The sequence below is a fragment of the Bos taurus genome, chromosome 15, assembly GCF_002263795.3.
Source record: "Bos taurus isolate L1 Dominette 01449 registration number 42190680 breed Hereford chromosome 15, ARS-UCD2.0, whole genome shotgun sequence".
NCBI lineage: Eukaryota > Metazoa > Chordata > Mammalia > Artiodactyla > Bovidae > Bos > Bos taurus.
In genome coordinates this window covers 80,526,514-80,541,472 of record NC_037342.1, presented here as the reverse complement: position 1 = coordinate 80,541,472, position 14,959 = coordinate 80,526,514, and the positions used below count along the sequence as shown (strand labels likewise).

General features: G+C 58.4%; 2 protein-coding genes across 2 annotated transcripts in view; one reads left to right on the top strand and one right to left on the bottom strand.

Moving 5' to 3' along the window:
- P2RX3 (purinergic receptor P2X 3) overlaps window positions 1-3,792 on the bottom strand; it is a 35,928-nt gene extending 32,136 nt beyond the window's left edge. Inside the window, exon 1 of the mRNA XM_059875178.1 lies at window positions 1,920-3,792. Within this exon, the coding sequence (XP_059731161.1) occupies window positions 1,920-2,038 (119 nt within the window). The 5' untranslated portion in view covers window positions 2,039-3,792. The remainder of the gene's footprint in view (window positions 1-1,919) is intronic.
- A 237-nt stretch (window positions 3,793-4,029) lies between these two features.
- Window positions 4,030-14,072, top strand: SSRP1 (structure specific recognition protein 1). Its single transcript, NM_001101041.1, is given in 17 exon segments — window positions 4,030-4,080; window positions 4,512-4,634; window positions 5,064-5,249; window positions 6,185-6,290; window positions 6,567-6,757; window positions 6,844-7,074; window positions 7,197-7,300; window positions 7,396-7,524; window positions 7,728-7,949; window positions 8,894-8,966; window positions 9,358-9,496; window positions 9,598-9,643; window positions 11,469-11,598; window positions 12,023-12,193; window positions 12,359-12,447; window positions 13,142-13,328; window positions 13,578-14,072. Coding segments are annotated over 16 exon segments (2,130 nt in total). The 5' UTR covers window positions 4,030-4,080; window positions 4,512-4,580; the 3' UTR covers window positions 13,650-14,072.
- Window positions 14,073-14,959: the final 887 nt, after the last annotated feature.

Sequence of the window (14,959 nt, the reverse complement as noted above, 5' to 3'; positions counted from 1 at the left end):
CGTCCCGCTTGGGCCCACTGTTCCCGTCTCCGTGTCAGGAGAACACGCTTGATACACTCCTGCTACCTTCCTGACCACAGACGGGCGTCCGGGCTCAGGTGCACAGAGATGCGGCTGAGACCAGGGGCTGGGCTGAAGAGAGCGCTGATGGAACTGCCAGGCGCTGCTCCGTGGGGAGCTGTCAGACTGGGAGACGGATGGGGCTGGATGTCAAGACGCCAAAGTGCCTCTCCTACCCGTCCAGCAGGCCGGCCTGCAGCACTGAGAATGGGGCGCTGGACTGGATCAGGGAGGGGGAGAGACAAGGGCGGTGGGGGGCGTGGGCGATGGAGCCCGCTGGGTCTCTCCTCCATCAGCCTCCGGCCTGGAGCCCACGGAGCCAGGCCAGGCTGGAAGGTGCTCAAGTAGCTCTGTGCTCACCTGGACCAACAGACCATTCAGCGGCAACGAACCACAGCCGTGCACACACAGGCGAACGTGAAGCCTTAAGAACCAACTTTGAGCCAGGCACCGGAGATGCCGACGGAGAGCACGTGCAAACATCCTATCTCGTGAAACCCCCGTGTGGGAACAGAACTTCATTTAAAGCCATTTAATCTCATCCCAAAGCTTGAATCCCTCCTCTCACGTCTCCGCGAGGAGACTGCATGTGCAGCCTCGTCTACACACCGCATGAATGAAACCCACTGGTTCTCAGCACACGTGTGGAGCTGCTAAAAAGTTTCTTCACCCACGGCCACCCGTCTTTCCACGCGCTACTCCAGCCTGGCGGGCCAGCAGGTCCCCGCCAGCAGCCCCAGCCCGCACGCACACGGGTCTCCTTTGACCTCCCGGCACAAACTCCTGATGGTCATCGGCGGCTTTCTGTCTCCCACACACAGACCCGTTGTCTCAAGGAACAGCACGAGGCTAGAGACCCACATGCCAGGGAAAAAGAAACAGACCTCCGAGGTTTCTGTCCCGCTTTCCTGATTTGAACGACCATGAGAAGGACAGAACCTGTGTTTCCCCCCGGCCATTGTCTGTTTCATGAACCTTTGTGTGTACTTTGTATGTACACATGTATACGTGTGTGTACGTGTGTACATTGTGCATCTGCAAGAGGGGGGGGCCAAGAGCGGGTGTTTGGACCTCCCTGGCTCTTAAGCAACTCCCAGGATGGATTCTGGGGCATGAATTCAGGCGGACGTAGGGCACTGATGCTCTCTGACAAAGGGGAGTATTTCTGGTCCTTGAGGGGGGCGGTCCCCTATGTCATGCTCAGGAAAGCCTCCTTTCTCTGCAGTATATCTTCCCTGGAGGGGTGTTTGCACTCGTTTCTGCCTGCCGCCAGTCCCCCCACAGGGGCAGGGTCCCCAACTCTAACGCCCTCCCTCCCTGTCCTGCGCTCAGAGAACGAGGGCTCCCCTTCCACATTCTCGCAGCATCTTGCCCAGCCCGCCCCTTCTCTGTGTCCTCTCCGCCATTCACCTGGTCAACCTGTCGCGGATTCCCTTGTCTCATTGCCTTCCCCTCCCTTCCCCTGGCTCCCTCATCTTTCTGAGACCCCTGAAGAGTTGATTGAAGGCAATGGGAAGATGTGTGTGTGTGTGGGGGGGTCTGTTCTCTGGCTGGGGCTGGGGCTGGGGGAGAGGAGAGAGGGAAGGGGAGATGGTGGAAGGGCAAGAGCTCCCCTCCTCGGGGTGATGGCCACGGTCCAACTCGGGAGGGTTTAGTGGGAAAAGAACTCCCCGATGACGGCAGTGGAGGACAGCGCCTGGGACAGGTCCCCACAGATGAGGCTGCTGCCCCCCAAAAGGGGAGACACTTAGGCAGCTGGGCAGCAACACTGAAGGGAGGCGGGGGAGGATGGGACCCGGGAGTGGCCCTCGGGGTCACTAGGACCTCAGGTTTCTAGGTCCTGGGGGCCAGAGACTCACCCCACGAAGTAGGAGATGATGAGAAGCTGAACCGCTCGGTTGATGATCCCAATGGTCCAGCTCTTCACGACCACCGACTTGGTGGTCTCGTAGGTGAAGAAATCTGAGATGCAGTTCATGCTGAGAGAATGACCCCTCAGGAGAGACCCGATGGTGGACTCAGGAGGGAGGGGTCATCCGGATGGAGGCTGGGAGGGGGGGCGGCTTAGAGGGGGCTTGAGGAGCCTGTTCCTTTAAGTCAGGCAACCCTAGCTCAGGGCTCAGCTTCTCTCTGCTCTCAACCCTGTGGGCTGCCAAGAGTCCAAGGCCAGGGTGGGGGACCCCCTTTTTGTTGGTCTCCACCCCACTCCCCTATGATGTCACGGCAGGGGTGGGGTCTCCAATCCCAGGCTCCTGATTGCCTGGGATGCAGCTGGCTGGGGCCCTCTGGGACTTATGCTTTATCTGCACTCTGTCTACCGCTTCGGTTCTGTTCTCTTGTGCTGCGTCTCCATCCCAGCTCACCAGCTGCTCCACGCTCTCCTGAAAGCCCCTTGCAATACCCCACCCCACCCACCTAGCAGCCTGCTTGGGCTGAGTTTATTCCTGTCTTCCTATAGCGCTCAGTTCTACAGACACCCCGCTCTTTTCAAGAGCTGCCATCAACAGCGTGGGTTGGGGGAGGGGTGGTCTCCTGAACCTTTCTCCTGGTCTCAGGGGAGAGGGTAACTAAAGAGTCACTTAGTTTCTATTTCCTATTCATCCTGGCAGTGGCTGAAGTTCTACTTCCAGCATTGCATTATAACACTGGGTGTTTTTTTTTGGGGGGGGGGTTGTTTTACTGTCAATGTATTTATCTGAATCATCTGTTTGATTACATGCTCCTGGAAGCTTGGAGCTGTTTCCATCTTGCTTGCTAGTTTCCTCAAATCCTACCACTGTGTCGGAGCTCAATGCGTATTTATTGAATTTAGTTGAATTTATGTTGCTAGAGAGTGTGGGAACAGCCATCACCCAGAGGGTAAAGCCATGAGTTTTGGGAACAACGGTGCGTTTACTTTGTCTCTTGTCCCAGGATCAAAGCTACTGGTGTAACCACAGGTCAGACTGTCAGAGAAATGTTCAAGTTTCAACATTCTGCCCTAATGTCTCCATGCACGACACATATCGTCAGTCATTCTGAAATAGAGTCACGGTGAGGATGACAGAGGAGAGCTCGACCGTGGTAGGTAGATCTGTCTTCAGCTCTGTCGCCAACTGAGACCCCAGGGCTCCTCCCCTAAGGGCCTCAGCTTTCCCCATCTGCAAAAAGAGGTTGGAGCATAGAAACCCAGACATCTCTCCCAAGTCCGGCCGCCTCTGATTTTGCAAGATGCACCCCAGGACTCTAGAAGGTGGGGGTGTGGGGGTGGCTGGCTTCCGCAGTCCCAGGGTGATAGGCTTTCAAAGCAGTTGTGGCTCCGTGATGAACCTGACACCAGCGCTTGAACTTGGCATGGCCGCTGGCCAGCCCCTTCCAGGCAATTCACAACTTGTAGGGGCTGCTGGAAGTTTCGGGGGTGCAGCGAGCTCATTTGCAAAAGGACCCAGTCCTCTCTGGACAGGGGAGTGTGGTGCAGTCACAGCGACATCAACGCCTGCATTCTCCTGGAAGCCAGTGGGAGGGGGCACTTCTCTGCACAACTCTTCCAATCTTCTCCTTCTTGGGTCAGACTCCTTTCGGCTTTACGGAAACCACTATTGTACAGGAGATACACGCCCTCATTGCAAGGGCCACGCGCTTCGGGGCCCAGTCTGATAAAAAACACTACGCAAATTCTCTTCTAAAAAGCCTAGGCGTCTTTAGCGTTTAAGGGGCCCCCGATTTCCGGGCCCGAGGGTCGGGGGCAGCGCGGGCGGGCGGGCGGGCGGAGCCGGGGTCAGCGGTCGCGCGGGCGGGCGGGGCCGGGTACGCCCCGCGGGTCCTCCGGCGCTGCCGGCGCTCTAGCCGGGCGCCTCGCGGGCGGCGCCTCTCTAGCCGGCCGCCGTCTCTGTGGCCAGCGCTTCCGGTGGCGGGACGCGGGGCCGCGCACGCGGGAAGAGCCTGCTCAGCGCCCCTGCCCGGCCCCCGCCCGCGCCGTCCCCCCGCCCCGGCGCGCTTACGGCCTGGGCGCCGGCGGCCGCGAGGCTCCGGCCCGAGGAGGTGGGTGGTCGCCGGCCGCGTGCAGGGCGCGGCCCCGGCTCCCCCGCGGGGTGCGCGCGGTGGGCCGGCCCGCGTTGGAGGCGGCCGGCCGCGGGCTAGTCCATTTTGGGGGGCGGGGGGACCTGCGGGTCTGGGGGCGCTGGGAGGCCTGGGGGGACGCCCTGCGCGCTGAGTCGGCCGGGCCCGGGGGGCTGCGCTGCTCGGTGCCGCGGCGCCCGGTGCAGCGCCCAGGTCGGGTGTCGGGTTGGCGGGGGGGTGGTGTCAGCACTTCTTGGGGCAGGCCTGGCACCCCAGGAATGGGCCCGGCACCCCAGGACTGGGCCCGGGCCCCCGGGCGGAGGAGATAGGACGCATGCCCGGTGCAGCGGGCCCATCCGGGGGCACCGTGAGCGGCTGTCCTTCCTATCCACCTCTCTCCCTCTTGAATCCAGATCCCCAGCGCGCCCTCCGTCTGCGCGCCCACCCAGGAGTTTCGGGGGTACCAACAGGGCTAGGTCAGCATGGCAGAAACCCTGGAGTTCAACGACGTGTATCAGGAGGTGAAGGGCTCCATGGTGAGAAGGGCCCCGCGGAGGGAGGGGAGCGGACCTGCAGGGCCACTGATCATGCCCGTGCTCTGCATGGGCATGCTGGTTTGGAAAAGGAGTCAGAGTACCCGTGTGTGCTTAGGGTTCCTGGCCACTGAGAAGCGGTGCCCAGGGAAAGGACCAGAATCAGGTCCGCTTGAAGGGCCTCACAGCTGCTATACCCAGTCCTGGAGCCTGGAAAGTGAGACCCTGCAAGGGTTGTGGATGCCTGAGCCAGGATTAGAGCCCAAGGGTCCTAGCGAGCTTGTCTCCCTTTACCGGCCCTCAGGGCTCCTCACGGCTGCTGCTGCTCCAGTCTGTGGATGTCAGGCGGGCCCAGACGGGGCGCCAGGTGGGACTGACCCTGGTCTGCTGCGCTGCGGCGTCCCCACACATTTGGGCCTGTTTCCCCCACAGAATGATGGTCGGCTGAGGCTGAGCCGCCAGGGCATCATCTTTAAGAACAGTAAGACGGGCAAGGTGGACAACATTCAGGCCGGGGAGCTGACCGAAGGCATCTGGCGCCGGGTGGCTCTGGGCCACGGGCTTAAACTGCTCACGAAGAACGGCCATGTCTATAAGTATGACGGCTTCCGGGAATCGGTGAGACACCCTGTTGCCATCGCCCCCTCTTGACTGCCATCACCCCCTCTTGACTATGTATCTCCTTTAGTTTTAATCCTCTAGACAGACAGTTATCCCTTCTTCTGGTAACTGTGCGATCGCTGGTTTGGGCTCCTTACAGCAGGACCAGTGAAGCTGTTAAGCAATCAAGGTTCAGTTTTGAGTCAGTCTCAGGAGTTTCTGGAGAAGGCAATGGCAACCCACTCCAGTATTCTTGCCTGGAAAATCCCATGGACGGAGGAGCCTGGTAGGCTGCAGTCCATGGGGTGCTAAGAGTCGGACACGACTGAGCAACTTCACTTTCACTTTCATGCATTGGGGGAGGAAATGGCAGCCCACTCCAGTGTTCTTACCTGGAGAATCCCAGGGATGGCAGGGCCTGGTGGGCTGCCGTCTATGGGTCACACAGAGTCGGACATGACTGAAGCGACTTAGCAGTAGCAGGAGTTTCTTTGTGCCCTGACTCCAGAAGTTTTTCTACTGTTTTGATTTTGGTTTTTTTTTGGTGTCTTCTGCTTGTTGTCTTTATCCAGGTTCTGGGTCTTAACCTGATGCTTTAGTTTGGGTTTTATTTTTCCATTGTGACCTGCGTGCATTCAAGACTTTACTTCATTTTCGTTTCCATTTTCGCTAAAGCCATACCTGTACAAACTCAGAAAAAAACATTGCGAGACCCCTGACTGGGAATGTCAGCCCCTCATTGTATTCCTCCCCCAAGCTGAGAAATAACCCAGAAATAACTTCTTCCCACAGTCTTTTAAACAGTTTTATAGCTGTGACTCTTAAGTCAGCAAGGATTTCTGATACAAGGTATACTGGGACAGCTTCTCAGAAACAGATAATCCCAGAACATTCAAGTTTGTGTTCAGGCCATCAGGAGTTTACTGGCCTGGTTCTCTTTCCTTTCCCTACAGGAGTTTGAGAAACTCTCTGATTTCTTCAAAACTCACTATCGCCTGGAGCTAATGGAGAAGGACTTGTGTGTGAAGGGCTGGAACTGGGGAACCGTGAAGTTTGGTGGTGAGTCCTGCGGGAGATTGAGGTTTCGGGGGAGGAGGAAAGATGAAAGATTTCCCCCTTTAACTTGTCTTGCTCTCTCTCTGCTACTGCCTCTGATCTCTTGTCCGTTTGTAAACGATCGTGTGTTTATCGAGGACCAACGGTGTATTAGGGGGTCTGGGATAAACAGACAGCCTCTCGGCCCTCTCCGTAGGGAGCCTACAGTCTGGTGGGAGCGCAGTTTATGCTGAGCCAGGGGAAGGGCCTGTGGATGGATCGTCCGCCTTTTCCCCACAGGGCAGCTGCTTTCCTTCGACATTGGCGACCAGCCGGTCTTCGAGATCCCTCTCAGCAATGTGTCCCAGTGCACCACCGGCAAGAACGAGGTGACGCTGGAATTCCACCAGAACGATGATGCAGAGGTCTCCCTCATGGAGGTGCGCTTCTACGTGCCGCCCACCCAGGAGGACGGCGTGGACCCCGTCGAGGTGAGGCTTTCTGCGGTGCTGAGCGGGCCCTGGATAGCCCCGCGGCTGGGTCCCAGCGGCTCGATGACCCGCGTGTGCTTCGTCAGGCCTTTGCCCAGAACGTGCTGTCGAAGGCGGACGTGATCCAGGCCACCGGAGACGCCATCTGCATCTTCCGGGAGCTGCAGTGTCTGACGCCCCGAGGCCGCTACGACATCCGCATCTACCCCACCTTCCTGCACCTGCACGGGAAGACCTTCGACTACAAGATCCCCTACACCACGGTGCTGCGGCTCTTCCTGCTGCCCCACAAGGACCAGCGCCAGATGTTCTTCGTGGTAAGCTGCAGCCCCGGGGCTGCCAGGCCTCCGGGAGGAAGGCGTCACCCGTGTCTGTCTAGTTCACCCGCTGGTCCTCCAAGCCCTGGCTGGCGCTGAACCCCTCGGTCCTTCCCCCACAGATCAGCCTGGACCCCCCCATCAAGCAGGGTCAGACTCGCTACCACTTCCTCATCCTGCTCTTCTCCAAGGACGAGGACATCTCCCTGACGCTCAACATGAACGAGTGAGTGAGGCTGTCCCCGGCCTGGGCAGGGGGTGGGTGCGTGGGTGGGCGGGCGGAAGGCTGCAGTGCCCCCGCCCGCTTCTTGCTGTCCTCAGGGAGGAGGTGGAGAAGCGCTTTGAGGGGCGGCTCACCAAGAACATGTCAGGATCCCTCTACGAGATGGTCAGCCGGGTCATGAAAGCGCTGGTGAACCGCAAGATCACGGTCCCGGGCAATTTCCAAGGGTGAGCACGCCGGCCTGGGCTGCTGCCTGCTGTGGGGGGCGGGGGGTGCACTCCCAGGTGACCCCCTGCTGGGAACACCGCCCCCGCGGGGCCCTGGGTGGGCGGTCGCTGGAGGGGGCAGCCCCTTGAGGCTTACACATCGGGGGGCCTGGGGCATGCCGTGCACCTGCTGCCCAGGTGGCACTGACCGTGCCCCCCCCTAGGCACTCGGGGGCCCAGTGCATCACCTGCTCCTACAAGGCCAGCTCAGGGCTGCTGTACCCCCTGGAGCGGGGCTTCATCTACGTCCACAAGCCGCCCGTGCACATCCGCTTCGACGAGATCTCCTTTGTCAACTTCGCCCGCGGGACCACCACCACGCGTTCCTTTGACTTTGAAATTGAGACCAAGCAGGGCACCCAGTATACCTTCAGCAGCATTGAGAGGTGAGTGCCTCTGCCCAGCCCTCCCGGGCACCCTGGCCCTGACCCAGCCTCCTCCACTGGGTGGTCCAGCCTCTCCAGGCCGGTGACTCTTCTCTGACACGTCAAGCCTTGAGCAGAGTTTCTCTTCTGCTGCCTGGAATTTGGTCCTCTCCCTTGGGGTGCTTAGTCTTTGGCAGCCGCTGCATTGCTTGCTTTCTGTACTTAAAAAAATCCGAGTGCCGTACGTGTTTGGTACTAGTCCTCCTCTTCCCACACGATGGAAATGCTGTCTCCTTTGCTTGAATGATCTCTGTGCCTGAGAACACAGCAGCTGTTCATTGAATGCTGGCTGGGGGCTACATGTTTCACAGACACGTTCACAGTCAGCCTTCATAACAGCCTGAGAAGGCTGGGTTGCTGCTGCTGCTAAGTCACTTCAGTCGTGTCCGACTCTGTGCGACCCCATAGACGGCAGCCCACTAGGGTCCCCCGTCCCTGGGGTTCTCCAGGCAAGAACACTGGAGTGGGGTGCCATTTCCTTCCCCAGTGCATGAAAGTGAAGTCGCTCAGTCGTGTCCGACTCCTAACGACCCCATGGACTGCAGCCCACCAGGCTCCTTCGCCCATGGGATTCTCCAGGCAAGAGTACTGGAGTGGGGTGCCATTGCCTTCTCCAGAAGGCTGGGTTACAGACTAGCAAAACGCCCAGCCCGCCTCCCCGCTGCTTGTGCATGTTGGTGGACAGGCACACACTCCTTCCTGCCTTTTATTCCTCTGAAATCTTAAGATCCTGTAAGTTTTCTTCAAGACCAGCACCTGAGTCTTCTCTGCCTGCTGTCCGCCAGGGGTCTCTGAGATCCCGGGTGTGATCAAGCTGTCGTGCGGCCCCTGGGGGGTGTCAGGACAGCCCGCAGCCCACCCCGCGTCGGACCTGCTCATTGGGTAACGGGCCCCTCTCCTCTCAGGGAGGAGTACGGCAAGCTGTTCGACTTTGTCAATGCTAAGAAGCTCAACATCAAAAACCGAGGGCTGAAAGAGGTACCTGGGCGTGCTCGGGAGGAACCTCGCCTGCTCTCTCTGTCGGGGAAGGGGCTGGGGTTGGCGCGGCTTCTTTTTCACTCTTTCTTCTCTTCTCGCCCTTGTAGAAAAAAGAGGTGCGTGAGACCCTCCCCCTCCGGGTACAGGTTTCCTGGCATGACCTTAGAGCAGGCTCCGCAGCCCCCCAGGGGCCCCCCGGGGGCCGGGCGCGGGAGGGGCTTGGACTAACCGGGTCGCCAGGGAGTCGGGCAGACGCTCTGCGCTGAGCTGTGCGTGGACACGCGGTCCTGGGGCTCCAGGCGTGGTTGCTCCCAGCTGCTCACAGGCATGGGGACGGCTTCCGCGGGCGCGGGGCGGGGGGCTGGCCCTGAGCCCCATGCCCGCCCTGCAGGGCATGAACCCCAGCTACGACGAATACGCCGACTCGGACGAAGACCAGCACGACGCCTACCTGGAACGGATGAAGGAGGAGGGCAAGATCCGCGAGGAGAACGCCAACGACAGCAGCGATGACTCGGGAGAGGAGACCGGTGGGCTGGGCAGCCTGGCAGGGAGCGGGGCGGGGTCTTCCGGGGGTGGAGTGGGGCGGGGTCCCCGGGGACGGAGCTCACGGGCCTGTGCTCTTTTTCAGATGAGTCCTTCAACCCGGGTGAAGAGGAGGAGGATGTGGCAGAGGAGTGAGTCGTGGGTCTACCCCGCGGGGTGAGGGTGGCCCTTAAGCTTCAGGAACCGGAATACCTCTGGGCGTTCCCAAGTCCCGGAGTTACCTACTGACCGAGAGTAGAAAAGTGACCGCTACTGAAGTGATACAGGGACACGTTTTAAAGTTGTCAAGATGCTTTGTATGTGCGAAGCACCTCCTGAAACCAGAAAAGGACAATGGAGAGAACGGGGGTAGGGGCAGAGCTTGCCTGCTTCCCAGCTGCGGTCCTCGGGTCAGGCGGTGCATCTCTGTCTTCCCCTATGAGATGGTAGTGTCTATCACGACTTTTAAAAAAAAATAATTTTTGGCTGGGCTGGGTGTTCGTTGCTGGGTGCAGGCTTTCTCTGGTTGCAGGGAGCAGGGGCTGCTCTCCGCTCTCAGGGTGCGGGCTTTTCACTGCAGTGGCCTGTCTTGTTTTGGAGCACAGGCTCTAGGGTGCAAGGGCCTTCAGGAACTGTGACTCATGGGGCTTAGCTGCTCTGCAGCGTGTTGGAATCTTCCCAGAGCAGGGATCAAACCTGTGTCCCACTGGGAAGTTCTCTATGGAGACTTCTTGATTGCCAGTTTCAGAAATATGACTCAAACTGACTTTCGCATAAAAGTGAGTTTTATTAGGTCATGTAACCAGAGAGTCTGGTGATAGGATTGGGCTCAGGCACCTGAATCCAGAGGCTTCCCTGGTGGCTCAGACGGTGAAGAATGCACCTGCAATGCGGGAGATACGGGCTCCATCCCTGGGTGGGGACGATTTCCTGGAGAAGGGGATGGCAACCCACTCCAGTATCCTTGCCTGGAAAAATCCCATGGACAGAGGAGCCACAACTTAGCGACTAAACCACCACCACCACGACTGAATCCAGGTCCTCAAAAGTTGAGCGGAATATTAATTGTTCCTTCTGATTTCCTTATTTTTAGACAGGTGTATGCATTGCTAAATGACCTTGAGCAGCATGGGGCAGGCTCAGTCCTACAGTTTAACACTCAGAAGCGCTGCTTTTTTCAGAGCAGTGGTGAATAGTGTGGTTGCCTCCCCTTTCTGAGTCTGAGTTCTGAGATGTGCTCTGATGGGTCAGAATTAAGCCATGGACCCCCCCGCCGCCCCGCACCCTGCTTAGAGCCTGTGGTTGGGGTGTGCTCCCCCTGAATGGGGCTGGGTGGTTCTCTTGTTCCAAAAGAATTAACAAAGGTTGGGCAGCAAAAAGAAAAGGAAAATCTGCTGGAGTCCACTAGTTCTGCTTGCTACATACTTGGGAAGGTCAGTGAGCAAATGCTTGTGAAAATGCCTTGGAAATGGCTCCTCACCGTGATGCAGGTGTAAGGGGGCTCCACCTTCTGAGGAGCTGAGCACATGTGATGGAGGGGACTGTTTAGGGGTACTGGGTTGGACTGAAGGTGGTCCCCCCACTTTTTACATGGTAGCTGATTATCTCTTCAACAGAGAAAACTGCAGGGTTAAAACAGTTAGCTCAGAGGAAGCGGTGAAGTGGACCTGGGGCATTTTCTGGGCAAGATGAGACCGTGGCTTCGTCTCCAGGGGCGTGGGGTCTGGGTTAGGCCGTGACCCAAGAAAGCCGCAGAGGCCCCCCCACGTCATTTGCGTCTTGCTGATGGATTTGACGAGGAAGCCGCTTCCACGGCTGGGTGGGGACCGGGTGGTCGAAGGCACGTCAGCGAGAGGAGGACGCGCGCCGCAGCCCTGCTCTGTCTCTGCTCCCTGGGCGGGGATCTTCGGGCTCGTCCTCCTGTCCTAAGCTGGTGGGGGGCTCTCCTCTCTCTCTGAGCCCTGCTGTCCTCGACAGGTTTGACAGCAATGCCTCCGCCAGCTCCTCCAGTAACGAGGGCGACAGCGACCGGGAAGAGAAGAAACGGAAGCAGCTTAAAAAGGCCAAGATGGCCAAGGACCGCAAGAGCCGCAAGAAGCCCCTGGAGGTGCAGACTCTGCTGGGTGGTGGGGGTGGCCGTCCTCTTTCAGTCTCTCTGCAGCTCCCCCCACTCCGGTAAGGCCTGCCGACTGGTGCTGCTTGGTCGAGTTTTGTAACCACCGGCGCTGGCCTTGAGGAGGAGCCTGGAGAATTTTCAGTCTGGCCCTTGAGACAGTTAGCTTCTGGGAGATCCAAATTGGGAGCAGGCTTCTGTCCTGGAGCCCAAGGAGAGGGTTCCGCGTGAGCTTAGGCTGGGGTGCAGAGCGGCGGAGGTCATGGTCTCCATCCCTGGGGGGCTCTCCGTCTAGCCTGATGCTGCGCAGTCTTTTCTCCATTGTGTCCCTCTAAGAAGGAGCTCCAGGTCATCTCTTGGGGAGAATGTGGAGCTTTGTGGGCAGTAGGTGGCTGACGGCCTCTGGGTTCCTACACAGGTGAAGAAGGGCAAGGACCCCAATGCCCCCAAGAGGCCCATGTCTGCCTACATGCTGTGGCTGAATGCCAGCCGGGAGAAGATCAAGTCAGACCATCCGGGCATCAGCGTCACGGACCTCTCCAAGAAGGCGGGTGAGATCTGGAAGGGAATGTCCAAGGAGAAGAAGGAGGTGAGGAGCCGCGGACAGGCAGCTTCGGGACCCTGGGATCTGATGGAGGCGGGTGGGCCCAGGGCTGTGGTTCTGTGCTGGTTTTGCCTGCATCGGGGCAGGGGTCTAATATATATATATATATATTTTCCTGTTTTTTTTATTCCCTGTGTGTGCGTGACTCAGGAGTGGGATCGCAAGGCTGAGGATGCCAGGAGGGAATATGAAAAAGCCATGAAGGAATACGAAGGCGGCCGTGGAGAGTCTTCCAAGAGGTGAGAGTTGGGAACAAAATGACCCAGGAGCTGCTTTTCTGGCAGATATTTTTGCAGTTCCAGGTTGAGAATTGGAGTGTTAACAGACACGCTTCTGACTGCAGTAGGGCAGTGCTGCTCAGATCGGGGTAGGCAGTTGCCCAGGTACGGGGAATGGGCTAGAGGATTTCTGACAGTAACTTGGATAAATATGGCTCATTTTCCTAAGAGCCATATTTTCCTTCAATTTTATTTCAAGGGGTGGGGGAGATTAAAAATAATTACTATTACAGAGCGTAATTCACATGAATTTTAAAGGTGAAGTAACAGATGTTAGGAAGATCCCTTAGAGAAGGAAAGGGCAGCGTACTCCAGTATTCTTGCCTGGAAAGTGCCATGGACAGAGGAGCCTGGCGGGCTAGTCAGCGGTCTCTCAAAAGAGTGGGACACGACTTAGCGACTCACCAACAACAGACGTTGAGCAAGTTTTGCATATGGGGCTGCTTCAGGCTGTAGCCCCTGATCCTTCCTGTGATTCAGTTATGATGAGCTCCCCTGGGGCACTCAGGGCTGACACGCCTGGCTGTGTACGTTTAGCGTGAGCTGGGCAATGTGGCTGGGATTGGGAAAGGCCCTGTGAAAGCCAGGAGAGGTTCGGCCCTGATGATGTGGGGAACCTGAGGGCCCAGCACCCCCTTCCCTCTTGCTCACCTAGGGACAAGTCCAAGAAGAAGAAGAAAGTCAAAGTGAAGATGGAGAAAAAATCTACACCCTCCCGGGGCTCATCATCGAAGTCTTCATCAAGGCAGCTGAGCGAGAGCTTCAAGAGCAAAGAGTTTGTGTCCAGTGACGAGAGCTCTTCCGGAGAAAACAAGGGCAAAAAGAAGAGAAGGCGGAGTGAGGTGTGGCGGGGCTTGGGGGGCCGCGGGGCATGGAAGGGTGGGGGCCGCTGGGCTGGTGACGGGACAGACAGACGCTCCTGGACGGAGAGGTAATGAAGGGGAGCGGGTGGGTGGAATCTGTGCTTCGAAGGCTAACACTGGGGTGCAGGGAGCGGGTAGCCAAGTGGGGGTCCTTCTCTGAAAAGTGGCTGGTGGGGAGGGTGGCCTGGACTCTGTACCTCTCCCCTGTAAGAGACCTTTGGCTTTCAGGACTCCGAAGAAGAGGAACTAGCCAGTACTCCCCCTAGCTCAGAAGACTCGGCATCAGGATCTGATGAATAGAGAAGAAGATTGTGTCTCCTGGGGCTTGCCCCGTCCCAGCCCCAGTCTCCCCACCCGTGTTTTGGTACCTGTTTTCTCCTATGAAATGCAGTCCTTGGGTTCTGTGCCATCTGAACAAGCTTTCCCGCTAGTCTGCACTTCCCTGGGGCCGCAGGGGAGGCGTCTCACCCTGCGGCTTCAGAAGATGGCTGTTTATAATCCGGGGAGACATCTGGTGGGGGCCAGGGCAGGGCTGGATCCCACCGCGCGCCCTGCCTTCCCGCCCTTTGGGGTATAGCTGCTGCTTGTCCTGTACAAGTTGCCGCAGGCAGGGGTCCTGTGAGGGCAGGTCTGTAGCTCCTAACTGGGGCCTATTTCTACTTTTATTTTGTATTTCTGGTCTGTGAAAAATGAACATTTAATAAAGGGAACTGACTTTGGAAATCACGTCCTTAGGCCTCCTCTCTCACCCCGCTGTATGGCTCTCACTCTTCTTGGTGTTTACTGCACTCATCTGACCCTTCAGCTGGGAAGCGAGTCTCCAGGTACAGCCTGTTCTGTTACCGGCTGGACAAGCATTGGTTTTCAGTCTCTTCTGGTGGGATGGGCCACCTGAGAGTCTAGAAATGACAGCTGATCTGATTAGGCAGTCTCTCTCACAGCGGCACTCCATTAGCAAAGCTGAGAGGGCAGCTCCGGCTCCAGCCTTAATCACCTGCGAGTCCAGGGTCTTGGAAGTCTTTCGATAATGGAATCAGGATTGACCAATCTTCCCCGCAAATGCGGGGGGGGAATGGAAACTTGAGCCCGCAGAATTGGGGGGGAAGAGTGCTGTGTGTTGGGGTGGGGGTGGGGGTGTAGCCTGATAGGGGTTCGGGAAAGGGGTGGAGTATGTGTGAAGCCTTTCTTGTGGAGGAAAGGGGTATGCGCATTGTTAGGCGGGGAGGAATTTATGTTGGGCGGGGCAGGCATGCCTGCTAAGCCGCTGCAGTCGAGTCCGACCCTCTGCGGACTGCAGCCCGCCAGGCTCCTCTGTCCATGGGACTCTCCAGGCAGGGATGCTGGAGAGGGCTGCCGTGCCCCGCTCCAGGGGCCCTCCCTGACCAGGGATGTGCCACCTGGGAAGCGCGGGGGCAGGCGCCACAGGAGACGCGCGAGGGTCAGCGGTCATCCCCGCGGGCTGCAGACTGAGCCGGCGCGCGCGGAGAGCCCAGGGGCCGGCCTGTGGCTCTGGCCGGGGGAAACCTCTCCCGCGCGGGCCCCGCAAGGCGGCAGCCCGCCCACCGCCCGGGCCCGGGCCGCCTCCTCTCTAGGCCGCCGTCTCGGTGGCC